A 27,831-nucleotide genomic window follows, 5' to 3' on the forward strand; every position below is an offset into this window, starting at 1 on the left:
GCCTTTTATGTGTGGCTTGTATATTATAATTATTCTAAAAAGTGGGGTGACCTTTCTGGCAGCCGTGAGGCTGCCCACCACCAACAGAAGCATAAGCAATAATACCTGGCTGTAGTTGAGGATCTTGAAGACAGACTCTGAGACGAAGAGTATCTTCCCTCGGTCACATCCTACGACAAACAAAAATCCATCTGCTGCCTAATCAGGAGAAATGGATAATCAATTTACCGCACTTTAGGAAACACGGTTTGTAATCACTCTGATAGCAACTAAGGATTTGTCTGCTAAGTATCCAAAGCACAGAACTGTACTCATCGAGTTTCACAAGCATCCTGAGCCCAGGACGCTCAAAAGGAACGCCTCATGAGAAGAAGAAGATTCTCTCAAAGGCAGGTATGGACATTCGGATCATCATCGTCGTCGTCGTCATACGGGGGACGGTCCAACGGAAGCAATTTCAGTTACAACACTGAATTCATTTTAAGAATTTTCCTTGGAGTATATCAAGGTCTGGAAATGTCCTGTTTTATTTTGTTACTTGTAACTATGTAGAATCATAGAATCTGAGATCGAAAGGAGCCCTTACATCAAAACCCCCTCCCGATATCCCGGCCACCCTGGCCCTCAGCCTGAACACTGCCATTTACGGAGCGCTCTCTCCGATGGTTCTCAACAGCTGGAGCGGCGCGTTGTGTGTTTGTGCTGCTGCTGTTTTCGCGCTGATGGCCTGGGGTGGGGCTGGGTCAGGAGTATCGTTCTCACCCCCACCCCAAATGATTCTAATGTACACAGGATGGAGAACTACTGCTCTCAAAGATCATTTCTGGATCCGGGGCTGGGCTGCCTACATCCTAAGTGAGGCAAGCAAAGCAAAGCAAAACTTTCCCCTCCGTTCTCTTTCCTTCTCCTTCACTTTAAATGCAGGTAAAACATCTCAAGTCCCAGGAAAGGCAGATACGGAGACAGGATGCTATTTGTTAGACTGAAGCAGATAAATACCAAAGCTGCAGAGTCTGAGAGCTGCAGCTCGTGGGGTCTAGGTGCACGTGAACCCTACACCCAGGGCTCTGAGGACGGACAACCGCTCGGCTCCAGCCGGGGCCTCCCAGGGATGCGGAGGGTGCTCCACGCTCGGTCACGTGCTTGCTTTCAGGCTCAGCAAACACAGTTCTAATCTTGCTTTATTCACCAGTCCTCAGTCTGTTCTTTGGAAAAATCTAGAGAAACCCAATTCCCTTTTCCACAGAGGGGCCTCTGGGGATGTAATTTAATTCAAAGAACTAAGAAATGAATTCGTGTGCCAGAGGCAAAATAATGGCACAGGCACCTGTGCAGACAGGAAAGCAGTAGGAGGGGAACCACTGCTGCTGAGAAGGCGCCAGGCCCCTCAGCCAGAAGGGAGCTGGGGCCGCTCCCTCCCTAAGCTGGCCCCCTAAGCTGGCACAGGGCAGGGGAGGACAGTGGAGAGGAAGAGACTTTCCAAGCACCATCTGCTGGAAGCCTCGTTCTGTCAAAAAATAGGGTATTAATAACTTGCGCACCACCTTGCAGACAGTCTCACATCTAACACGAGAAGTGTCTTGAGGCTTTCGTTGGTGCAGGGAAGCAGCACAAAAGGTAGGTGACTCGGAAGAGGTGCCTGCGACATCCTGGAGGGAATGCTGAACCCCTGATGGGAACAAAGTGGGTTGCAACCCATCCAGGGCGAGAGAGTGAGCTCCCGTCAGCCTATAGGGAAGGCTCCAAACATCCTGACTCTGTTTCCCCCGGGCAGATAAACACCACCAGGTGAAGGAGCCAGGGCCTAGGGGCCACCTGACAAGTGGAGATGGGTGGGGTGCCGTGGGCACACGGCGCCGCAGAAGACAGGGCAGGCTCCCTGGCGAGGGAGGATGGGGTTAGCGGGGGAGGCAGGCCGAAGCTCTGGGGGCGCCTGCCTAGTTTTCAGAACACGGGAGGTGGAGCACCCAGGCTGGCCCTGACACGCCACTTGCCAAAGCCATTTGAAAGCTCTTGGTGGAGAAGTCAGACCTGCACTGGTGAGGAAAAGCACAAGTCCAGTTCCCGCTGCCCACCCCTCCAACACCACCTGAGCGGCCCCCGCCGTCTGTGCACAAAAGTTCTGGGAAGTGGACTCCCGGAATGGCAAGGGATTAGATGGTGCCTCATGGCCACAGGCAGGTGCCGGGGGTGGGGCGGGGGGCAGAGAGGTTTCATCGGGGGAGACCCAGCACCACTGATGCTGCAGGATGCAGAAGCACAGGAAAGGCAAGCCTGAGATGAAGTATTTAGCTTAAACGGCATGAAAATCCTTGGTCCATACCCTGGCAAGTGTGGGCATGTGACAGGAAATTCAGAAAAGTAGGAGCAAGTTATTAAGCATTTGCTGTTGCAAAGGGAGCTTCTTTATATATTACATGTAGATCTATAAAGATACATACAGAGAGAAACCTATAGAGAACACGGGCTTCGTACACTTTATAGGTGTTCAAAACCAAACCCGTTTGTGTATATACACACATTCATTTTTTTTCCCTAAAGACATCCAATCAGCAGTACGGCAATCAGGCCCTGTCCCGGGATTGCGGGGCCCAGTGCAGAATGGATATGCAGAGGCCCTGGTTCAAAAGTCAGGATCTTCCAGACAGCAAGAGCAGGACATTAAAACAAGCGCTGGGCCCCGTGTGGCTGCGTAGGGTGCGTGCCCATGAAGCCAGCCCTGGTGGTTTCTCCAGAGCTGCTGCCGACACAGTTAGTAGCTTAACTGCAGCAGGTCCTCCCTGAGGACCGGGCCAGCCTTATGAAAGGAGGATGGAGAGGGCAGTGCAGAGCTGTGTCAGAGTAACTGTGCCCTGGCAGAGGTGGCCCAAGGACCATCCCAAACTTGCTGGGACACCCCCTCCCCCCGCCCCCAACGTGTTTATTGTGGACTTGGATTTTCCAAGGGCCGTGCATACAGAACTAAGTCTCAAAAACGAAAGACACACCAGGCCTGCCTGTGGGATCTACCTATCGCAAGCAGCTTCGAAGGATCACTAATGACCACCTGGAACATAGGGCCACCCAATAAATAGACTTTGGTAGAAACAGAAGTTCAAAAAACCCAAGTGCACCTATACAGGATGGACAAAACCTGACCTAACAATAATCCATGTACAGGAATGGGAGGGATGGTATCACAGTGGCCCAAAACGTGGCACTAATAGGATGGCTTCTGTGGCAAGGAAGGCACCAGGCCCATTCCATCCCAGGCCAACCAGACCACAGCTGACGCTCTGTACTGGGTGGTGAGAGCCACTTTTGGAGGAAAATCTAGCAAATGGCTGTGTCTCTGGAAAGTGTGTGTGGCAAATGCTGATGGGGGACCCTCGCCTGCCTCTACTATGATGGCGGGAAAAATCTAAATCCTTGCCCTGAAGCTAGGGGTCATCAGGTAACATCTTCTGGAGAAGCTGACATCTACAATCGGGCTTTCAGGAAGGCACAGCTTTTCTTGAGAAGAGGGACAGCTGGGCTAGACACTGCGCTGCCCCTTGTGTCTGGCTGGCGTGGCTACACTGAGGAAGCAAGCTGTACACTAGCTCAGCAGGACTGTTCTCGAAGACAGGAAGAGCCTGGTTCTGGCCGCCCTCACGGAGCCACCACCCCCTCATGGCCTACCCCAGGACCAGCTATATTTGGGAAACAAAACCCCATTTGTTCATCAGGTCATCTGTTCCTTGCAGCTGAAAGCTTTCCAATTAAGATAACACGCGAGGCAGGGATGGGTAGAGAATGCTGGAGTGAGCACACAGGCCAGACGTACAGAGGACCGGAAGCCCGGCAGAGCTGAAAGTCAGGGTGACAACAGAGTGGGCCTGGTGTCCCAAGGCCTGGCAAATGTCTGCTCAAGAGAGGTGCCCAGATACTGTAGGAGCTTAGCAAGCAAGGTCCACCCTGGCTGTGGGGGGAAGGAGGCTGGTATAGTTCCCTTCAGTTAGGTTTTTCTGTTTTTCTTTTTATAGTTTACAAGAGGACAGGTTTCTGAATCCTGTTTCTTTCCCTTCGATTTCCAAGTTGATCTCACTCTACCCAGAGGCAGACCCAATCCCACACGGAAGCCAAGTTTGCATGGCGCCACCTCGACGGCCTCTCCGCAGAGAGGAGCAAGATGAAGTGAGCGCTACGGCCAGGAGGGGAGAGCCTCGCGTCCCCCATTTCTTTTCCTCCTTGGCAAGAGGAGTCTTTGGAAGCTTTGTTGCTTTGATGGGGTTTTGGCGGAAGGGTAGATGTGGATGTTTTTGCGCCAGCGGTTAAGTGAGAAGACGACAAATGCTCAATTATCGGTGTCCATCCTTTTCTAAAGCCTTCATGCGGGAATGGGATTCTTCACTACCTATTTTTGACAAAATCCTGCATCCTTCTATTTAAAAACCACAGTAGCCTGGGCCTTCCATTTTTGTCTAAGCAAGCGTGGAAGGGGAGGAGGAAGACCTCAGGGAAAGAATGTGAAGACTGTCCAGACAGACAGAGGTGGAGACCCAAAAGACGAGGGGCCTCAGAAGGTCCAAAGGTTAGACATCAAATTCCCACAGGCTGGTACCTCACCCAGAAATTCATAAAAGTGTGTACAAAACAAGCTCGTAATTGCGACATACCCTGAGAATGAGGTGTTTCAATTCATCATCTGACAGGAAAGTCGGCTTATAATTTGCTTCTGTGTATGGATTGGTGGCACCTTAGGGAGAAGAAAAGAGAAAGAGTTGGTCCACTTTCTATTCAGGTAACGTCTCATTCCACTTCACCGCCTCCACCCTTCCAGATGCGGCCTGGCCCCTGCCACCTGGAACTTCAATCTTACTTTCTTTTTCCTTAACAGAGACAGGGCTAGATCGGGCCTCGGACAGAAGCCATTGAAAAAACAACACTGTTGCCCACAGGGGACCTAGCGAGTTTGCTCTGGCCACTGGAGGGGAGCCAAGAGGTAATAGACAGAAGGAAAAATCTGCTTCAAAGAGAGAAGGCAGCACCGGAAGCCAAGCGGCAGAGGGTCCTGGGAGGATTCCCTCCTCCCAAGATTGACATTAAATGGGTTGACCAGCAGTCCCTCAAATCGTCACGCTGAGCCTTCCTGGGAAATCATCCAGGCTGCCAGGCCCTGAGTAAATAAATACATTGTAGACGGCGTTTGGTGGGAGTGCTTCTTCATCGGGCGAGGCAAATGAGCTTGGCAACCCAGAGAAATGCATCACTTAAGTGACTACAGCTCTGGGTCCTCGGGCTGAGAGGGGACAAGATGCTTAAAAGGCCGTCAGTCTGGCATCGCATCGGAGAACAGTAAGAGAAAAATGCCAGCAGCAAATGACCTGGAATCCGCAAAAACAGAACAGTGAAGAAATAAAACAGAAAAGGTCCATGATTCACAGAACACGGGGAAGGAGGGTGACAGATGTGCCTGGGACTTTCACATCAACTAACCAGGCACAGGCTGAGCCACATCCCGGCTTTTTATGACTCGAGATGTGTCACTCGTTTCCTTCCAACTTAATAAAAGTTAGCTTGTAATAACCTAATCTCTATCACCTTCACTAAGAGGAAATTCTAGTGGACACGACGCAGACAGGTCTGAATGGGGATCGCAAGTCAGACAAAACCGGCGACTGTGCCCTTCTGGTGGCTTTGTGGAAACACGAAGACACAATCCTTGTAGCACGCGGGTCAGAGGTCTGAGCGGACTGAGCACCCACTTTCCAGTTCCCTCCGAGGGTCCGAGGCCCCACCGGAGCGCCACTTCCACCTTCCTGCCCCGCGTGCTCGCCCGCCCCGTGCTCGGAGAGGAAGGAAGACGCTGCCTCCCTCGTGAAGACTCTATCTGGTTTGGGAATGTTCCAGGAACATGAAAATACCATCAGTGTTCATCCCTGACAGTAAAATGCAGCAAGAACCATCAGCCGGTGACTCACTCCTTAAAGGAGCCATGGTGAATTTTCCTCTGAAAGACAGGAAGGGACCCCCCCACCGGCATCCCTAGGTGCACCCGTCCTTCTGACAGCCGGCACCCAGGCCACCCTACATGCAAGATGTGTGGCCCCCTCGGCTACACACGGCACCCGAGGATCACAGGCACGTGCAGACACGAGCATGCATCACAGCCTCTACCCCCTGGGCAGGAGGAACGGCTGCAAAACCCCAACCGGACCCCATGTAAGCTCAGTGATCACCCCACGTGGCACCAGGCCTGTTGCTCAAGGCTGCACATTTGTCAACTGACACACACTGTACTGGGGACTCAGGCACAACTGAGGCGAGGGAGGCAACATGTGCGGACAAGGTCACAAAGAAGATGAAGCCCGAGGTCTCACCTCGTAACGTCTTCATGTGCTGAACGGCCATCCTCAGCACGGTAAGCTTATCTAACTTCCTGGACATGGCGTTGCACGTGGGCACCAGGGAAGCCAACTCATCAATGAAACTGTTCATTTTATCCCGACGCCTCTTCTCAATCTGACTGTGAGCTTCCCTGCACAACAAGGGGAAAAACGATTTCTATAAAATGAGGCCGAGCCTCAGGGAAACGACGACAAAAATAAGCCGTAACTGGTTTTGACATTTCCCCTGACAGGCCACCTTTACAACGTGCACCAGGTTTTGAACTAGACTTTTTGACTAGTCACCAAAATAGTGGCCTCCCTGCCAGGGGTCACTACTGGGGTTTTGTAGGCCTCCCTCATACTTAGCATGAAGGAGAAATAGGACAAAACAAAAACAAAAACAAAAAAAACAACCAAAACTGTCTGCTCAGAGCAAACTGGATGGCTGATTTCTCATTTCTTTTCCTCTCAGCCTCTGTAAGGTTGCATTTTAAGGTAAGCATGAAAGGAAAGAGAAGGGAGGTGGGGTCTGCAAAGAGTGAAGCTTCTGGAATGGCCACTGGGGGGATCCTGTGATCCCGAAGTGGTCTCTGAGGTTGTGAGGAGCCCGCGGTGCACCTGTCAGAGACTCCCTGACTGAGTCACTAGGTAACCAATGCCGCCATCTTTGGACCAACCGCGACCCCACCAAGATATAGCAGACGCTGCATCTGTCCCCGAGAGCTTCCTCTGAAAAATGAGCTTCCTCTGAAGAATGTTCTACTCTTCCCTCCCCGGCGTGGCCACGCAGCAAGGCAGGAGGGTGCTTCCACAGGTACGCACTCTCCCCGACTACTTTGTACCTGCCACTGTGATTGTCCCTATGGAGGTGCATCACCCTTGGAAACGCAGTTTGCTGCCATAGCAACAGAGCCACCAAGCAGGACCCCCCACCAAGGCTAGGCTGTGCAGGAGGGGGAAGCCAGGAGTCTCAGGTCAGTCAAATTCTATGGCATGACAGCCTCAGAGGGCCCTGGAGCTAATGGCAGGAGCGCGGAAGACCCACGTGGATGGGGGCAGCACATGTGGCTGGAGGCAGGAAGGACCGAGTCAAAGAATCTACTCAAAGGAGCCCCATGTCCGGCCTCACAGTGCAGGGAGGGCCACTTTGAGAGGGGAGGCCCAGCCCAAGCACGAGTCACTGAGCCAGGTCTCCTCTGGGGGCCCTCGAGTCAGGAAGCAGCAACCTGCTGAAGACAGCTGGGGAAAAGCTTCAGCCTTGAAGGACTTCCTGCTACTCCAAGGGCCCCTTCAGGTTTAATGGGCTTAGACAGCCAAGAGCGAAGGCCACTCCAGTGTGGAGGGGACAAGGGGCAGGCGGCCACCTCAAGCGAAGGCCCTCAACCCCTTGCCCATCCCCGAAAGGATGCTCAGACCAGCAGGGACCAGACACAGAGCCACCTCAGCCGTGCTCTCAACACCCAGAGCCAGGACGGTTTAGAGACAGGCCCGCCCTTACCTTGCATTTTTTATCCTTCCTTGGTGCTCTGTGTAGTCTAACCTGGAACGGAAGAAAAAAAAAAAGCAAAAGATAAAACACGATCCCTAGGAGACTAATGGCCAAGTTACAAAGCTCTCTTTTCTTCCCAGCTTCATTCATTTCCCGGCTTAATCCCTGTCCTCTCTCTCAACACACAAGGGCTCCTGATGTTAGCTACGCCGGGGGCCAGGGGTGACCATCTTGAACTCCCCGGCTCACAGCCTCCCTCTTATCCCCAGTCAAGGACATGGGTGAGATCTGCGCCAACTAACAGAACACGTAATTATGCAAGGAAAACCACTAGCAGGATGAAGGTCACGACTGGGTTCATGGTACCTTCCGTGAGGGTCGTCTTTGTCTGTGTCCATGCTTTCTCTGAAAAAAACAAGAGAGAACGTGAGTTTTTGTTAATCAAGACATACGAAGCAGCTTCTTACAACATGGAAGGCTCTCATTTATCCAGAAACCAAATAGTCAGAATGTTCAAATGGCCACAGTACTGATTATCGACACAGGATCGTCAGACACACACAGCTTGCACCTACTACGAAACTAGGACCGGGTTTCTGGATGACCAAACAAAAGCTACGTATGGTCATCCACAGAGCTTGCATGGTAATATTTTAGGCCATATTCTGAAGATCGGGAATACACAGCATTTATGGACATTCTTAATCAGAGTATCCAAATAACCAGAATACCTCATTGTTCCCATCATTCTGGATAAATGGAGTTTATTCATTTGCAGAACATACCAAGCCTCAAATATACCTGTGCATATTTGGTGGGGGGGGGGGGGAGAGACGAATGTACCCACGGAGAAGCACTGAGCGGAGTCCTGAGGCAGCTTCTCAAAGGCACTGATACCCAGTGTTCTGGTTCTCAGCCAGGTGGGAACCTCCTCGGCCTAAGGAGCTGGGATCCAGGGCATGAGTGGGGCCAAGGGGCATGGAACCCTGTCAGGCCACAGAGCGTCCTGGGGTCACGGCAGGGATCTACCTCCCTTTTATAGACTCCAGAGGTCCCAGTTTCATGGCACTTTATGGTTCAACAGAAAACAGACTAGAATCCTCCAAGAAGGGGGTTCCAAATCTCCCTGGGGTCAGCCCACACCCTTCTCCAGCCCCTAAGCTTATCAGCAGGAGGGCCCTGACTGGCACCTGAGCCTTTCCTTCTTTTTTGTCTGGGAAGAACAGAGGGACATGGCCCTTCAAGCAATGGAGCCTCAAGGGCAAAAGCCACTTTTCTCAGGAGCACTAAATCACATCATGGGCATTCTGGGACAGTGGTTCCCAACCAGGAGCCCTTGGCTGCCTCACAGGCAGAGAACTTCTCCAGCTAGTCCTAAAGCACAGCAGAGAAACCATTCAGGCCACAGGGGAAAATGAAAGCTCTCCCTCCCCTTCTGTCTTGGCTCGTATCTGCTCACCAAGGCCTGGATCATCATCTCAGGTGAAGAGAGCTCCGCCTGACAGATCAGATACATTCAGCACATTAAGATGACCGGGAAGGGGGCTAGGGGTGCTTAATATGGTCTCCACAAATCACAGAAGATTTGCAAGGGGTCCATGAGGGAAACCTGGAGGTCTTGGGTGGGGACACAACAGGGGACCACAGGTTTAGATCGCAGAGGTCTTAGAAGGCACCGGTGACTCCACGAGAACTTGCTCAAGACAAGAGGTCTGTGGAAAAACTCCTGGCCTCCCTGTGGGGGATGGACTGGTCCAGAAGAACCCTCTCAGGCCTCACACCCACTCTCCATCCCCTGGGAGTCGCCTGCTCAATCATCTGGGGTCACTTACACATTAATCATAGCATCTCCTAGTGGGCATCTGACCTTCGGTCACTGTGCTCCCCAAATTCGACCTGTGAACTTCAGCAGAAAGGACATCTGCTGTGGGGGAGACACCTCCTTGGAGATTTTTCCCTCATTAAACAAAAGAAAACCTCTCCAGTGGACGTCGGGATAAGATTGCACGCAGTTGCCTCAATAAAACAAAACGTGCCTTAGAAGGTTCTCCGCATCGCCCTATCCCCTGGGTGTGTGTACAGATATACAAGAGTGGACTGTAAGTGGGAAAATTTACTTACTCAAAAGAAAAGTCATCAAGTCTAAAAAGAAACAAAAATACTATTTAATATAACAGGTACATAGTAATTGGAGTAATGTTTCAGGGTGGTGTCAATGCTCCTACGGTGCTTTGGGAGAGGACCTGCACTCACACCTGCCACAAACAATTAAGCAACCGAGGTCTTCCTCAGAGAGGCCTTCAGGCAAAGTTCTCTTTGAAACCACGAGGTTACACCCAGGACAAATTTGCACTGGGCTAAGCCAGCTGGCTCAAGGGAGCCAAGGAGGACAAAGGAAACGGTAAAAGGTAGACCTTGGCTTTAGGGCTCTTCCTTTTCCCCTGATGTGGGACAATTTGGGGACAGGAGGGGGGATGTGGGTGCCTCAGCAGTGCTGGAGGCTCCATCCTGCTTGCAATCCAGTGGGGAGATAAAAACAACAACAACAATAGACCCCACTGTATGGCCGCCTAGACTTGTAGCTTTCATTTCCAGCCCTTTCCACAAAGAGGACCCCTTCTTCCAGGAGGAACAGGAGCCAGCCCTTCAGCGTGCCAGGAGTAGACACCAAGTTCAGGCAGAGGAAGAGGAGCCCAGAAGGCCTTACTGGTAGTCGGTGGAGCTGCCTTTCCGCTTCCGGTTGCAATCCATGCCACTGGTGCCGAGGGGGCTGGAGAGGAGGTCGGTGGGGCCTGGGGACATGAAGTCACTGATTGTCGAAGAAATGTCCATTCTCTGGTCAGCCATTGGAGGTCTGCAACTGGCACAAGGAGGCACAGAGGTGATTTCTAGGCGCCCTTCTAACGTGGTGGAGAGCGGGGTACTGGGCTGTTGCGCCAACACGGCTCCCACCCAGCAGCAGGAGTAGGGACACCGCAGACTGGCGAGAACAGGATGTGCTTTAGGAGTTAGCATAGAGAACGGAGGTTGACCTGCTCATAGCTCTGATGAAGACACAAAGTTCAGAGCAACTGGGTGGCTTCTCCTGGGTGCCCGTGCTAGGGCATGCAAGAACGATTCCAGAACCCAAGGCTCTATGGACTTGGAGCCCAGTGCTCCTCCCATGAGGGGACCAGATATCCTCTGACAGCTCTCATTTTATTTTCTTGCAATCAATAAAATAAACACAATTCACTCGTTATCTTTGTATTTTTGTTACAACTCTTGTAAAAGTCATTGGAAAGCAGAAAATATCCTTTCTCCGGCCATGAGTCTCTCTTGGGAGCTGGGGAAGATATGGTCCCCCGTCTATCACGGGGCCGGGCAAAGTCTGTCCTGACTGCCCTGACCAGCCTTTGCCCCCAGCATCCCCTGCAAGGAAAACCTGCATGATGACACAAAGACAGTGCAGACAAATTTGCAAAACATTTTGAGAATCCACATTTTATAAGCGTGGGGTAAGTCGGCCCAAAAAAGAGGCTGATGAGTACCTTGCAAGGGACTCCAACTCCAAACCAAGTCGAAGAGGGAGGGCCCGTGCGCTGCCCACCCACACGGGGGTCCCAGCTCCACACCAGGTGACTGGGGCGGTCACTCCCTCTCCCTGGGCTCAAGTTTCTTCATCTGCAAAGCAAGAGGGGGCTGTGAGCTCATTTGCCTGATTTCTGTTCCACCCACAGATGAGTGCACCAGGTTAGGTGTGCGCCAACTTTTCACTTTCACAACCACAGCCAGAGGGAGCATCTTTGTGTTCTAACTCCAGGCACTTGAGCTATTATCTCTCCGTCTAAATGTCTAAAAGCAGGACAAAAGGGAACACACATAATATGTCTTGGTACATTCTGGAACACTGTGCTGCTGAAAAGCTCCAATAATTTCTATCCCCAGCAAGAGCTCCTGTCAATCTGAAGGAAAAAACAAAACCCCATTGGTTTTTACTTGCATTTTTAAATGATTACGGATGGTGTCCCTATGTTTATAGACATGTGTCTGGTTTCCTTTCTGCCCACTCATGTCCTGTTTTCCTACCACGTTTTCTTCAGTATGGATGGGCCTCCTAACTCATGTTCACCTGGGCACCGGAACCTGGTGGCAGAGAAGCACACGGTGAACCGGCTGCTCTCCTTTCCCATCCACCGCCTCGCGCACCTCCAATGCCAGTGCTGCCCGCTGCTCCTTGGCTCCCCTGCTCCGTGGATTCCCCCATCTGCCACCAAGCACGTCATACCCTCTCTTTTCTCCTCAAGCCTCCAACAGCTCCCCATCCTCCCTCTAGCAGATACTTTGCTTTCTACTTCATGGAGAAAAGGGAGCGCATCCACTGGCCCACATAGACGCTGCTGGTTAGGAGCGCCCACCCCCACTCACTAGGGCAGATCATTGCCCCAGGATTCTCTCCCTGCCACGCACCCTGCACTATCCACTTTCCCCACCCTACTGGGTCACTCTCATTTGGATAAACATGAACAACAACCCTCATCTTGGGGAAAACACACACGCTTTTCTGAACTCCATTCCCTTCTAGCTGGTACCCCCATTTTTCTGTTTCCAGTTCTTTTCCTCTTACTCTCTATAAAGCAACACAAATTGGGCTTTTGTCCCCATCATTCCAACAGAATAGCCCTGTTAGGTGCCCCAGTGGGCTCGTCATTGTCATTGCTAAGTCTGGTAGCTGGTTCTCCAACCTCCCTACCTGCCCCATCCTGACATCTGCTAGAGCTGATCTGTCCCTCCTCACTGTCTCTCAGCTCCGGAGAGGCCACCTCCTCATTGTCCCCTTCTATTTCAGTGGCCACCCATTCCTTGCGGGTCTCTTTTGTGGCTACTTCCTCCTCCCTCACCTCTACATGAGGGTCCTGCAGATGTCCTCAGACTTCCTCGGCCTATACCCACTCCCCAAGAGGTCTAATTTTGCTGCTTCAGATATGATCTATGCTATGAGAACTCCCAAATTTATCCCTCCAGCCTGGACTGCTCTTGAATTCCAAACTTACACGGCAAAGAGGCCTCCAACTGAAATGTCCAAACCAAACCCCCTGGTTCTCCCCGAGCCAAGCCCCTTGGTGATGCTCACATCAGTAAGTGGTACTTCTGAATGCTCAGGCCCCAAACCTAGAAGTCATCCTGACTCCTTGCTTCCTTTTACAACCTGCACCCAACCTGTTAGAAAATCCCATCAGCTCCCACTTCTCTCCTTGCTCCTTTGTATTTCTGCTCAAATGTCACTTCAGCAGTGAAGCTTCTCTGAATATCCATATACTACAACACCCCACCAGGACCAATCATCCCTAATCACCCCCACCCGGCTTCATTTTTTTCCCATAGCCCCTAGCAATAATCTACTTCTTTATTTACTAGCTTCCTCTCCATTAGACCATTAGACTAGGAGCATCAGAAGAGCGGGCATTTTGTTCAGTTCACTACTTGCACCTTAGTGGCCTAGGACACTTTCTAGCATATGGTAAGTACCTAACAAATAGGTGTTGAATGAATACGTAAATTCGTATATTTGGGATATTCATTCCTTGTTTGTCACAGATGTCATAAATACCCACCCCCTTTTTGCCTTTTAACTTTGCTTACAGTATTTATAGGTGATACTAGAAGTGACATGTTTTTTCAAAGCCTTTTTGCACCCTAAATTATAAATATCCTCTTTACTAATATTTTTATGATTTACTTAGCTCCTAATCCATCTGGAAATTACTTCTGGTATACTACCTACGGTTGGAGGTACCTACCTATTGCCCTTCAGTGGACAGGTAACTGTGCCGACACCATTTACCAGACCAGACCATTTACCAATCATCTGAAATGCCACCTTTATGGATTTATGGTCTATTTGTAGACTTCCTCTTCTGGTCCTTGGATCTAGTTACTTCCAATCCAGTACCACACTATTTGATATTGTGGCCTCATAATACATTTCCACTATTAGGTAGAACAAACCCTCTTCCTCTTCAGACTTTTCATTTTCAGAAATTTCCAGGTTATTCCAGTGGATTCTTTGAGGAGCGTTCTATAATCATGTAATCACATCGAAGGCCCTGACAGGTGCTGCTAGGAGCTGTTATCACAGATATCAGGAGTACAGAGCCCGACCCTCGGGGTCTCGGTGAGCCTTTGGGCTGCCCAGCAGACACGGGGGTGCTACCTCTAGCCCCCACTCCCTCTTTTTGAGCAGCTGGACAGTTGCAGGAGGTGGACTACCCCAAGCTTCAGGGCTGCTGGGAGAAACCACACTTTCTGAAAGAAGAACTACCGTGGAGGCCGCCAACGATAGCAGGTGTGGGGGGCGGGAGGAGGGGGCTTGGGTGTGTGATTTTATTACCTGAAGTTATAGTTCTTAAAGCTCAGATCCACCCTGGGCGGAGCAAGGGGCCACGGGACTTATTGGTCACCTCAAAGCGAGTCTCATGTTTTGTAGTTTCCTTTCAGGCAGTCAACTTCTTCCAGAAACCTACAGCGGGGCCCACAAGGAAAGAAAACCCACACAGGTCACTTGGGGGAAGATACACCGCACAACCCACTGGCTCCGCTCGAGGCGGCCAGGCCGGTGGCTCACGTCCTCACCGCCGGCGCCCGCTCAGCTAACCTGCCAACACGTGGAGGAGCTCGCGGGAGGGCTTCTCTGTGGAAGACGCTGCTTTTTATTTATTTAATTAATTTACTTATTTTATTTTAAAAGATTTTATTTATTCATGAGAGACACACGGAGAGAGGCAGAGGCACAGGCGGAGGGAGAAGCAGGCTCCATGCAGGGAGCCCGACGTGGGACTCGATCCCGGGACTCCAGGGCCACACCCTGGGCTGAAGGCAGATGCTCAACCGCTGAGCCACCCGGGGATCCCAAGACACTGCTTTTTAAAGGACTAAACATGGATCCTTGGACGCGGCCTTAAGGGATAGAAGACAACTGGACTTTTCATTTCTCCTACTGGGTCAGGCAATAAAAATAATAGCGCCCGCTTCTTGAGGGAGTGCTGGGTGTCAGGCACCGTCCCTACTGCAGGTCCCTACTGCAGGTCCCTACTGCTTCACGGCCTTGGGCCCGCACACAACTCTGGGAGGCAGATCCTCTGGTCTTCGCCTACAGGAGAGGACGGGGCAGAGAGAGACGAGGCAGAGAGAGGCTGTGGGGGACAGCTGGCGAGGTGACACGGCGGAGGCGCGGGGCCCCGGGACAGTGGACACTAAGCCACCGCACGCACGCGGCACCCGAGAGCAAGTGAGGCCTTTGGAGAGAAGGGCCCGGAAGCTCTGGGCACCCCGGGCACCCCGAGCTGCGGGCACGGTCGGCGGGGAGAAGGCTCCGAGCCACGCGCGGCCTGCGGCCCGTCCCCCTCCCGCGCAGGGCAGGGTCAGCTCCCGACGGCCGTGAACCTCCCTGAAGCAAAGGTCCCGGGGCTTCCTGCGGCCTCGGTGGACCTGCGGCTTCCCCACTGCGAGGCCTTCAAATGGACGTCCTCCCGACGCCCGCCCCTCTGCGGTCTGACTCCGGGAGCCAGTGTGGACACGGCCTTGGAGCCCTGCCCCCAAGCCCCCGGGCCGAGCTGCCCCGCCTCGGCCGGCCTCCCCACACTCGCCCCACACTCTTCTCCGGCACCCAACCGGGCAATCCAGGGCCCACGCGGGCGCCCTCTCCTCCCCTCCCCACCGGCCCTCTGTCCCCTGGCCACCGACTCCATCCAGGCTGCTCCGGTCGCACACAGGACACCCCCTCACTTAAACACTCCAGGGGCTTTACTGCTCTGCCCTGAGCCTTCCAGAAGCTCCCTGCCAGGACACACCAAGCCTCCAGGGCAGGCTGGCCCGCTTGCATCCTGCCCCGCCATCTGCTCCCCAAGGCTCTGGGCCACCGGGAAACGTAAGTTCTCAAGCACACGTGGCCTCAACTATGCCCACGCCGTTTGCAGGTGTGGCTCCCTTTACCCACTGGGCACCTGGTGAACTCCTGCTTTCCTTTCAAGTGCCCCCAGGTGGCAGCTCCTCAGAGAAGCCTTCCGGCTCTCCCCGTGCCGCTCTGACCCTTCTCTTGGCACCTGTGGCCCTCTGCCCCCGCCCCACGATCTCACTACTAGGGTGCTCCCACTACACCCCTCACTCTCTCTCCCCCATGGCTCCAAAATTTAGAGGAAGGCTCTCAGTGCCAGACGCCATGTAAAATTATTTGGACCAATTGTCCCAATACTCAAATTTACTTTATAGACATAATGAATGCTAACATAAATCCTGGCACTCTATCTTACAAAACAAAAATCAGAAGGCCTTGGGGCACCTGGGTGGCTCAGCAGTTAAGCGTCTGCCTTCAGCTCAGCGTGTGATCCCCGGGGTCCCAGGATCGAGTCCCACATCGGGCTCTCTGCTCAGCGTGGAGCCTGCTTCTCCCTCTGCCTGTGTCTCTGCCTTTCTCTGTGTCTTTCATGAATAAATAAATAAACTCTTTAAAAAAAAATCAGAAGGCCTTGCCGGGCTCTGGGCTCCCTGCTCAGCGCGGAGCCTGCTTCTCCCTCTGCCCCTCCCCCTCACTCGTGCTCTCTCAAATAAATAAAATCTTTTTTTAATTAAAGATTTTATTTATTCATGAGACACACACACACACACACACACACTGAGAGAGGGAGGTAGAGACGTAGGCAGAGGGAGAAGCAGGCTCCATGCAGGGAGCCCCAACACAGGACTCGATCTCGGGACTCCAGGATCACGCCCTGGGCCGAAGGCGGCGCTAAACCACTGAGCCACCCAGGAATCCCCATAAAATCTTTTTAATAAAAATCAGAAGGCCTTTCTTATATGCTTGGACAAAGTAAGGGAGCTGAATCAGCGGTGACAACTATTTCTGGAAAACTGTTTTCTCTCCAAGACGGTGTTCTTAGACGTAAGACAATGAAACAACAAAAGAAAAACAACAAAAACCCCTCTCTTTCTGAGCTACTTCCCAAAGAGAACTGAGCCCAGGGAGGGGCTCCAAGAGGCCACAGGGAACTGGGAGAGTCGTCCTTGCCAAGGGGAGCTCAGGGCCAGCCCTGGTGCTGCCATCCGAGTGACACAGAGTGAAGACACTCCTGGGAGAGCCTGGCCCGTGGGCCTGGAATCGGGGGCCACAGGTGTGCCCACTTCTGAGCTGGAGCCTTCCAAAGGAGGGGGAGGCTCCCTGGATGTCAGAGGAAGCAAAGCACGAAGGGACTCGTGCAGTGTGCCCGGGGAGGACTTGGTGGTACCCTCGGTGCCTCCACAGTCCCCTCGCGCTCCTTGGAGTTCAGGGAGAAGGATCTCAGGGGCTCACAGAGAAGATCGGGGCAGGGAGGCTAGACAAGAAGTCCCAGCCCGGGCTGCCCCTGCAGCTGAGAAGGCTGCGGATGTCACCCAAAGCACACACAGCTGCCCCTCTGAGCAGGGGCAGAGAAACGCACACGTGTCATCTACTGGGGGGTGACCACATAGAAGACCACCGATCACAGACGAGCGTCTCTCTCTGCTTTCCCTCCTCCCTGAGCCAGCACCCCGGTTCAAACTGGTGGCTGCCCTCCCTGCGAGGACAAGTCTGCAGGACACCCCCCGGGGCCGGCCCGGCCAGGTGACTTCCTTGGACCGATGCCTGTGGGCCTGAGCGACAGCCTCGACTTTGGAACAGAACTTTTACCGTGAGTTCCTTTGTGCCAAGACTGGCAATTTCCCGGCTGGAGGCTCCTTTCGCCAAGGTCCCGGATGGATGAGCAGCACCAGCGGGAGGAAGAAGCAACCCTTCGCTGCTGCAGGCGTGGAGGTGGAGAGCGTGTGTGTCAGCAGGGTGACCGGCCCTCGTCGCCTCAAACCTTCCCACTTCTGCACGGGAACCCCCAGACAACCCCTTAGTCCCAGACAGACGGGACGGTGGTCCCCTGGCTCCTGCCGCTGGCTCTATCCGTCGCCCTAAGCTGACCCCCACCGGCTGGACGGAGGAAGCGCAGACGGAGGCCCGGAGGCGGAGGGAAAGGGGATGTGTTCACCCTGGCCCAGCTTATCTTCACAATAACCTACTGTGATCACTATCCCAGTTTTCCAGGGAAGCACTGAGGAGGCAAAGCTGCGTGGCCCTAGATGACACAGCGAGTGGGCACGGGAACCCGACGTGTCTGGCTCCACGCTGGTCCCTTCTGCCTGCCACACCGCTGCCAGTCCTGTCTCAGGCCCTCCCCAGCCCCCAGGGAAGGCAGGAGGGGGATGAGGAGCCCTCCCCTACCTGCCCCCCTCCTGTCCCTACCCTCGGCTGGGACAGCTGACGGAGTCCTGTGCAGACCACCTTGCAAAGCCCCAGATGGCCCTGGGGTGGTGGCTTTTGATGGTGCATGTCCATGAAGGGGAAATCAGCATCCTTGACCACCCTGTCTGCTGGCTGCTTACCGATCTGCTCCCCCCAAAGCCCCGAGCTCCCCAGGAAGGGCTCCTGTGTGGCCATGGCTGCATCCCACAGCCTTCGCGGGCCGGCCAGGGGCACAGACGTGCTGTAGGCCTCGGCCCCGAGAGCCATGGCAGGTGGCCCGCTGCTGGTGGCGGCTCCAGGCTTACGGAGGGAATGGATGAGGGGCCGCTCTGGTCTATCCAGGTGCTGGTGGTCCGAGGCCAGATGCTAGAAGGGCTCTGTCTCGCTGCAAGTCCCCCCCGGGCCCCCCACGGTCACTCTGACAGCCTGTGGGGGGTTCGGCTGCCCTGCTGTGGGCAACAGATGCCACTTAGAGAATGTTCGCCCGGGGAGACCTGATGTCTGCACCAAGGTAACAGGTGTCTGTCTCGGGATCATTCAGCAAGCCTTTCTCTAGCCTCTGGGGCACTGGGGACACAGGGAGGAAGGAGCAGTCCTAACGTTCAAGACTCCCTCAGTCTAGCTGGAGAGACAGGGTCTAAGTAAAGAGACAGGCAGGGACACGCTTGCGGCTGCGTGTGCAGCGCGTTGCACAAGCCCAGGATGCGCCTCGGCTTAGGCTAAGCGGCCGAGGTTTCTAGGGCCATTCTGACAAATTTCCAGCAGGTGGCAGCCAAGTGACTTGAGGAAGGAGGGCCCTTCTCTTGGCCATGAAGCACAGGTGAGGCACAGGGGCGGACAGGAGGCGAAAATAATTGATCAGCTGGTGTGTGTGGTGGGGGTAAGGGGAGGAGAGAGAACCAGGGAGGCGGCGAGACCCGAACTGGATGCTGCAGGTGCTTGCCCGGTGCACGGGGTGGTCAGAGGTCTGTCCTGAGCCAGGGAGAGAAGTGCTTGCCGTGGCTGTCAGGGGCCCGGGGAGCCTGGTTGTGGTACTTAGGGACCCAGTCCTACTGGTAGCTCGAGAGGCTTGGGAACCCCGAAATCAAACACAGAGCAAGGAGGCTGTGTTTGGAAGCTCAGGACTTGGAGGGCCAGCTCAGAGGGTCTCGCGGGGGCAGGATTTGTAAATCCTTCAGCATTTCGTAATGCAAACCAGGCTTGTTCTTGTAGAAAAGATCTCCGATACCACCGATGGAGAATTCCTCGGAATTCTACAGAATTCTGGGCTCCGGGGGGCTGCCGAGGGTGCTAGAGGGGTTCGGAGATGTCGTTGAGAGGCTTGGCACCAAGCATGCAGCTAGCGCAGCACAGTGCTTAGTAGGTGTTTGTTGAATGAATGTAATAGAGACACCGGCTTAGACCTTGGCCAAGTCTATCATTGAAGTATAGGAAGAAGAACCTTTCTTCTTCATTTTTTAAGGTATAGAGTAAGAGAGCCTGGCCCTAAAGACTTAGGGGAAGAACATTTGCCACCAAAAAACTTACTGCCTGAAGTTGAAGAAAGTTCTGGAAAACATCTGCATCTTGTTCTAAAGGAGACAAAAGCATGCACTGCTGTTATTTCATGGTCAAATGCAGGCAGCTGGCGTGAGGGAGAGCACGGTCAAAGATGGGGCGGCCCAAAGGCGCCTTGAGTCTCAGGTTGGGGCTGCAGATGGAGGCACATGGGAGGTAAGGCAGGGCAGCAGGGGTGGGCCCCAGGAGGGCTGGGACTCCAAGAAGAAAAGGGAGCTGCCTCCTTGGAGAATGGGGGCAAGGTGGAGGGGAAACGGGAAGAAGACAGAGCTGGTGGGCCAGGCCTGTGGGGTCCCCAGCCCCTCCACAGACAGGAGCTGGGGGAGAGCTGCGATTCTCCCCCGGGCACGGGGCAGGTGGAGGTGTGGACAAAAGGGTGAGATGATGGGCACACGAAACGGCAGGACAGAGTGGTGGTCAGCACAGGGTGTCTGGACCCAGACAGCCTGGGTTCAAATCCCAGCGGCACCACGGACGAGGCGTGCATCCTGGGCCAGCTCCCCGGCCCCTGGGAGCTGCCCCTGGGAGCTGCCGTCTCTCACCTGCCGGGGAGGAGCCTGCCTCCTCACAGGACGAATGAGCTGCATCTCTGAATGCTCACAGGTTAACTGCGCTCACTGAGATGGATGACCTCACGCTGGTGGGAGGAGGGTAGAAGGCTGTGGAAAGGTCAGCTTTGATGTCAAAGGCGGCACACTCAGAACGGAAAGTTTGAAATGAGGAGCTCAGAAATGGCACTGCTGGGGATTTACCCCAAAGATACAGATGCAGTGAAACGCCGGGACACCTGCACCCCGATGTTTCTAGCAGCAATGTCCACAATAGCCAAACTGTGGAAGGAGCCTCGGTGTCCATCGAAAGATGAATGGATACAGAAGATGTGGTCTATGTATACAATGGAATATTCCTCAGCCATTAGAAACAACAGATACCCACCATTTGCTTCGACGTGGATGGAACTGGAGGGTATTATGCTGAGTGAAATAAGTCAATCGGAGAAGGACAAACATTATATGGTCTCATTCATTTGGGGAATGTAGAAAATAGTGAAAGGGAATAAAGGGGAAAGGAGAAAAATGAGTGGGAAATATCAGAAAGGGAGACAGAACATGAGAGACTCCTAACTCTGGGAAACGAACGAGGGGTAGTGGAAGGGGAGGTGGGCGGGGGGTGGGGGTGACTGGGTGATGGGCACCGAGGGGGGCACTTGACAGGATGAGCACTGGGTGATATGCTATATGTTGGCAAATCAAACTCCAATAAAAAATAATAATTTTTTTTTTAAAAAAGAAGAAATGGTAAGAGCCGAGTACACAGGCTTGGTGGACGCAGAGAAAGTTACCATCGAGGGGGCCCAGCCCGGGGCAGGGAGGGCCTCTGGGGACCACCAGGGTGTCATTGAGGGGGGCTGGGGAAAGGCCAGAGTGAGGGACCTGGGGTGGCGCGGGGAAGGGGGCCAGAGATCAACCCAGAGGCCAACATTCTGCAGCAGGAAGTGCTGAGGACTCCTAACAACTGGCAAGCTGAGTGGCATTTCAGGGGCCCAGCCCCTTCATTTCACTTCAATGAAACCGAAATACAGAGAAATAGCTCCTCCTACAGAGAGCTGGGAATAGGATCCTGAGGCACTGAAGTCCATGTGTGAGAACAGGACTTTGCAGCTGCCCGGGAAGGTGAGACGGAGAAAGCACAGGACAGTGATTAATTTCCCTACGGAGACGGACACCACAGCTGAGCTGACAGCTGTGCCCAGAGCTGGGCTGCCCACCCTCCGGGGGGAGCCCTGGGGTGAAACAGCGACACCCCAGAAGTGCCGGGGGACAGGAGATCAATGTCCCCCTGTGGCCCACCTGCAAAAGGTTTTGCTGACAGGTACAAAGGCCTCAGATGGCTACCAGGGGCCCGAGGCCCTAAAGCAACCCATGCAAAGCAATTTCCCGAGCACCCATACACGCCAGGTCATTGGTATGGGAAGAGAGTTGGGAGTCTGAGTAACTTTCCAGCACAAATTGCATGTGGCAGTCAAATTTCGATCGAGGACAATGTTGTAATAATGAAGACACTGTTAGTGTGTGAGTCCACAATCATTCATCACTCTTTCAACAAATATTTGCTGAGGGCATCCAAGTGCCAGGCACCGTTCTCCACAACAGGCCCATGGGTGAAGACACAAAGATCCTTGTCCTCATCTGGTATACATTCTGGCGAGGACGGCAAGCAAAGGAGACAAATAAGTAAGTGATGCTGGGACGTGGTGAGTGCTGGGGAGAGGCGTCAGCATCGGGGCAGGAGGTGGAGGCAGTCAGGTTTGGGGAGGTGAGGTTGGAGGGAGGAGCACCCTAGGCCAGGAAGGGCCCATGCAAAGGTGGGGAAGGAGCCGAGGGCTGCCAGGGGACCAGCCCTGGGCCAGGATGGGCACGGACCACATGGGGCCTGGCTTTGACTGTGAGCAAAATAGGGGGGTGACAGGCTCCCACTTGGAGTTGTCTGGCTATGGGGTTGAGAAAAGATTGTGAGGAGGAGGACCTGTGTGTGTGGGCACATGTGGGGCAGTGGGGTCTCTGTGTGTGTACAAATGCACGTGTTGGGTGGGCACACCTGCAGGTGAGCTTGCACATGTATGTGCCAGAGCGCGCCTGTGCATGCACATATATGCATATGAGCATGTGTGTGCACACATGTGCAAGTGTGTGTGAGTGTGCACATGCATGCACGAGTGTGCTGTGGGGGAGGCCAGTGAGGAGAGGACTATAATAATCTGGGGAAGACACACAGCTGGGTCCTGGCCGGGGAGTGCAGGAAACCAGGAGCCCATAAGAGGGCTGGGGGCTGAGCGGCCAGGCAGGGTGAGGAGTCACCTTCAGTTCCTGGCATCTCTGGAGGAGCAGCTAACCGGACTTCTGATTTTTTTCTGGCATGAGGGGCAACAAAGGGCCCCAGCTACGGGGACACCTGGGGGTGGCAGCCCAACCTGAGCTCCGCTTGTCAGGCTGCATGCCCAGTGTGTTCACCTAGAGGCCAGGGCTGTTGGTCGGGACCTGCTGAGCAAGAGGCACACAAGGCATCTAAGTTATAGCACAGACTGCCCGGCTGTGCGCTGTGTCCCCGCTGCCCGCAGGGACTCAGTTCCTGGGTATCAATCCTGCTGAGGATGCCACTAGCCTGGACGAGGCTGAGTTGGTTCTCAATGATCTTTCAGGAACGGCATTATTAACAACACCGTGTATAAGATGGCACCGAGGCTCGGAGAAGTACAGCAACTTGTCTGAGATCGCACAGCCAGGAGGCGGAACAGGGACGCACCCCCAACGTGTCCAACTCAAGAGCTGGGCTCCCACATGTGCTTTGTGTCTTTAGGGACTTGGAAGAGAAAAGTGAAAGCTCTGTCCCAAGTAGGAGAAATCGGGCGGGGCCAGTGTGTGCCCGCGCCACTCCCTCCCACAACACAAGGGCGTCAAAACACGCAGCAAGGCCGTGAATGGACCCGAGTGCTGGGGGACTGGCTGGTGTGTTTAACAGATGGTCCCTTGCGTTTCAACTCGCAACAACTGGAAACCTTTCTGAAATGCACTCGTCCGCATGCTGTCCTGGTGAGCACTGGTTGAGGAAGATGATTTAACCTTGCGATGAATCTCAAGGCCTTCCCCCAGTGCTCCAGATCTCAGACGTTGCTCGGAGTGTATCCTGACCCCAGGAGTGACCCCGCAAGTTCCTCTTTTAGCTAAAACGGAATCAGCTTGTTTTCTTTCATTCCTACGCAAGGAATAAAACAATTATTTCAGTGATTTCAGTTTCATTTCTCTGAGCTTTGGTTACAGCAAGGGAGCGTTCCATGTCCAAGGATCTGAAAGCGCATGAGTTCTTGAGGTACTGTTTTGGAGAAAATATTCAGTGCAAGGATCACAACAAAAGCAACAATGCAAAAGCTATGGCAGCTGAAACCACACGCTGGGCCTTGATTTTGTGCCAGTCAGTGTTGTTTCATGTTATTTCCAAAGAAGTAACTAATTTTCAGAGATGTTAAGTAAATTGCCTGAAATTCTTAGCTCATGAGTGAGAAAGCCAGGACTCAAACCCAGGTCAGTCTGACCCGAAAGCTCTGTGACAGGTGAAGGCCTATTATCCTTTCTTAGTTAAACGAAACAAGAGAAAAACCTCCTATGAATAGATAAAAAGACAAATACCTCAGTGGAAAACTATCTAAAGAATAGGAAGAGGTAATTCACAAAATTCACACAATTAATTCATGCAGAGGCCGTAAAACAACACAGTAAAGAGGAGGGAGGCTGCTGGCTGGTTCTCCTTTCTCTAAAAATCTACACATGGATGTTTAAAAAAATGTTTGTGCAGGTGGGAGAGGTGGAAAAAAAAAACCAAATGGCAGAGATGAAGAAAGATGACGAAAACCATGTTTCAGACTCCTTAAGATATACATATTTTCTAAGATGGATGGGGGCAACATCAAAACACCTTATTTCTCTAACAAAGGATGCAATTAAAAATTCTGACTTCTATTACATATTCTTATGTAAAAGGACATTTTAAGGGAAAGGAAACCATTTTTTTAGATTTAATTTTTATTTTTTTATGAAGCTCTTTTTTTCCCCCCAGGACCTATTTAAAGACTCATGAAGTTCTACAAAGCTATTGGAAAAATATCTGTCCACAGGTTCTCCTGCCCATTCTCTTGCCTGTTTCCAGAGGCAACCAGTTACGGAAAGCGCCCCCACCTTTCTGAACAACAGCTTATGGTACCACTCAACGATATTCCAGTTTCAACCAGGATCTATTCACTTCTCACCATGGAAGAGGAAAATGTACCTCTCTTCCATTACCTCTGTCATTACAGACACACGTAAGAACCTACCCTACCATTCAGCCAATAAAGTTACATAATTACTTGGGTTAGATGAATATTCGGCTTTTATATTTACTGTGATTAAGCAAATCCTAGGCTCAGTGGAACCTTGTAGGATATTCTGACCTCATTCCTTTGTTGCATACCTCTGGTTCCCTTTAGCTGTTAACCTGTCCTTTCTAATATTAAAAAATATGTATATATATGTACATATATTTAACCAATCCTCTTGCATTTGCCTACGTCTCCCTTCAACTTGTTCAAAGAAGCCATTTCTTGTCATTTCAGATGTATCCTAAGGTTTCTCCAGCTAATTTATAAGCTAGTACACACACACATGCATGCACGCTCCCTCTCTCATGCTTTCAAAGATTCAATACAAATATTTTTAACATTCTTTTCACCCTCTTTAAATTTGTAAATAATATAGCCTACCAACATTTATAATTTCAAAAGCAAGCAACATGATACCCTAACTATAATACAAAGGAGAAAGAAAGGTTAGTTAAAATAAGATACTACGTATGGAGTCAATATGCAAATATCAGGTTCAGCTACTCAGAAGACATGGTGAAAGATATAATGAGGTGCCGGGGCCTATTTATAACGAACACGTAAACCTCATATATTTGGTAGCTGGGTTCCTGGAAAATTTAGTATATATTAAAAACATGCAAAAATTATGTGTGTTTATATTTAAAGTGGGAGTCCGATTCCAGGCTCAGATCATTGTAAACAGAGTTCCAGCTACGTGAATGCCCACTGGACGTCAGGAGGTTGTGCAGGATGCCAGACACTCCTTTGTTCTCCATAGGTTGTTACACCTAGCAAATCTGCTTCCCCGTCCACAGCCCCGGCCTCCGCACCCGGACAGCCAAATCGCCCTGCACGTTCCCAAGGTGTCCTATAGGGGGCGCCACGTACCCATTCAGTACGGGCAGCTGGTTCAACTCTCTTTTTTTTACAAAGAGAAGGGGTAAAGAGGTTAAGATATCTACCCAAAGCCATATAGGGAAGCGACAGCAGTCAGGACTAGATAAGGAGAAGGGGTAGACAGGAAAGGAGAAAGGAGAGGATTCAAATATTCATATATATTCATTGCTAGACACGGTGCCAGGTGCCTTTTGTCAGGCTCACACGTATCTCATCTAATCCTCCTAGCCTCAGGGGTTAGTTCCAGCCCCAATTTTCAGACATGGACACCACATTTCAGGAGGTTAGGTCCTTGCTCAGGGCCCCATTTTTGGTAACAACAGAATTTGATTCTCTCCAGTCTTTTTTCTATTGGTTCAAGCTGCTTTCCCTCCAGGTCTTGGGGCCCATACCTTGGGGTCCCCTCACTTTGCTACTTAAATCTTTAGGAAATAGTACCTAGGGTGTAGGCTGTCTGAGAAGCAATGAGCAAAAAGAAAGATGGTTCAACCCCAGCTTCTCGGCCCTTGTGGTTGAGCCGGTGTGTGGCCGGTGCCCTGGGGTTCCTGAGCACAGGAAGCCAACTCTTGATGAAGTCATATGCTCCCGGGAGAGCCCAGCCTGACCTGCCAGGGGTCAGGCCAGGACACCCAACGTGACTGCAGGGACTTCTCCCGCCCCGGAAGGCCCAGGCCTCCGCCGTCCGCCCCACACTCCGCACAGTGGCAGGCAGCCAAGGGGCTGGAGCTCACACGGCAAAGGCAGGAAAGGCCAGGCAGTAAACGAGGACTTGGTCACCAAACCTTGAGGTGTCAGGTGTGGGGAATGCTCCAGAACAGTCACTGCAGCTTCACGACATGTCTGCCTCTGCTTAATTAAGCTCCAAATCATCCCTCTAAGAAGACAGTGTTATTTCCACCTTACAGAAGAGGAAACCAAGACCGCAAGTGACCGGCACCTAGTTACACAGCTGGCAAGGGGCAGGGCCCGGTGCTCCCACCCAGGCCAGACCAGCCGCAATCCCCTCCCTCTCCTGCACCTTGCAAAACCCTTCCTGATTTATGCATTGCAAACCAATGCGTATTTGGCACCTTACCATCCAGCTGTGGAGGGCAGGTGGGCATCGTGCCCCTCCACCCCATCAGTTACGACCGACAACTGGATCAGGTACTGGAAGAGGTGGTCCCATCTGGCAGTCCTCAGGCACCTTTCTCTTTCAGCTTTCTGGCCACAAAACCATGACTAAGCCCTTTAAACGAGGAACCCATTGCATCAGACTTCATATTCAGGAAAAGAAAATACACACAGCCCATATTTGTCACCCTGATCTAAATGCACCCCACAGGGCCCAGCAGAGCTTGATGAACCCATTTGTTGATGACAGTGCACAGGCCTCTGCCCCGCAGTCCACTGTGTGCAAGCAATCTCTGAGGAGGTTTCACAGAAAAGGGTTCACCTCGGGCTCTGGTCAAATGACTTTTTGCAAAATAAGTCAAAGGAGGGCCAGCCCCAGTCTCTAATGCATCCACATCTCTGCTCTGCCACTTACTTGCCTGACTCTGGACAAGATCTAATCTCTGTTCCTCGGTTTCCCCATTAGCAAAAGGAGGATACTGACAGTCCCCACCTCACAGAGTGGCTGTAGGCAGTAATAAAGACATCGATCTAAGAGCTTAGAACAGTGCCTGGCACACAGTGTGCCCTCGCGCTGCCCTACCACTGAAATTAACATTGACTGTCACATCTGAGCAAGAGTGGTTGATGGCCCTAGAGGACACAAACCCTAGCAAGGGAGATAAAGGGGTTGGTAAGGGGAGGGGAAGGGGTCCATGAGCACTACGTCCAAACCTCAAAAGTAGAAACTAGCTATGCCCGCGGACCTTTGTTCTGTGTTGCTACAAAGGGCTGACCTAGGTCAATGAGGAAACGGTGCCAAGTGGCAGATCTGGATTGGAATAAAGAAGGATTTTTGGACAGGCAGACATATCCACAAACAGGGAGCAGGACGCCTGGTGCGTGGGTTCCTGGGGGGCTAGGGACCTGCCTGCCTGTCACGGACAGTACACATGGGGTTTTCCTGCACAGGAAAATGGCCAGGGGAAATGGTCTCTGATGGCCCTTCCCACTGGACCATTCTATCACTCTGATAACAAGCAAGTGCTGATAGCCAGGGTGTGGCCAATCAATCAGCCTGAAGGAAGGAGGAGAAGACTTTGGAATATCTCAATGTACACAACCTTCAGGACTTTCACTTCATTCTCAGCACACCAGCAGGGGTGGTGGTGGTGGTGGCTATGACCAGCAATGGCTCCATGGAATTCAAAGCGTTTCCCAAGCACCTGCTGGGTGCCTAGCAAAGTAATTTCGAGAAAGAGTAAGATGA

The 27,831-nt window shown here is 52.5% G+C and overlaps 1 protein-coding gene across 17 annotated transcripts in view; it reads right to left on the reverse strand.

Moving 5' to 3' along the window:
• The window catches only part of BMAL1 (basic helix-loop-helix ARNT like 1), a 102,784-nt gene that overhangs the window by 20,999 nt on the left and 53,954 nt on the right, over window positions 1-27,831 (reverse strand). For 6 of the 17 annotated variants that reach the window (XM_072794000.1, XM_072793998.1, XM_072793997.1 and 3 more), the window contains 9 exons: window positions 14,210-14,338; window positions 11,370-11,502; window positions 10,547-10,699; window positions 9,961-9,981; window positions 8,206-8,244; window positions 7,849-7,890; window positions 6,342-6,499; window positions 4,638-4,717; window positions 106-198 (listed from right to left, as the gene is read on the reverse strand). In XM_072794000.1, the coding sequence (XP_072650101.1) occupies window positions 106-198; window positions 4,638-4,717; window positions 6,342-6,499; window positions 7,849-7,890; window positions 8,206-8,244; window positions 9,961-9,981; window positions 10,547-10,686 (573 nt within the window). In that variant the 5' untranslated portion in view covers window positions 10,687-10,699; window positions 11,370-11,502; window positions 14,210-14,338. Of the gene's footprint in view, window positions 1-105; window positions 199-4,637; window positions 4,718-6,341; window positions 6,500-7,848; window positions 7,891-8,205; window positions 8,245-9,671; window positions 9,743-9,960; window positions 9,982-10,546; window positions 10,700-11,369; window positions 11,503-14,209; window positions 14,339-27,831 lie in introns of those variants that run through there. The other 11 variants (XM_072794002.1, XM_072794009.1, XM_072794007.1 and 8 more) reach the window with 4 other exon arrangements.

This window comes from Canis lupus, chromosome 23 (genome assembly GCF_048164855.1).
Source record: "Canis lupus baileyi chromosome 23, mCanLup2.hap1, whole genome shotgun sequence".
Classification (NCBI taxonomy): domain Eukaryota; kingdom Metazoa; phylum Chordata; class Mammalia; order Carnivora; family Canidae; genus Canis; species Canis lupus.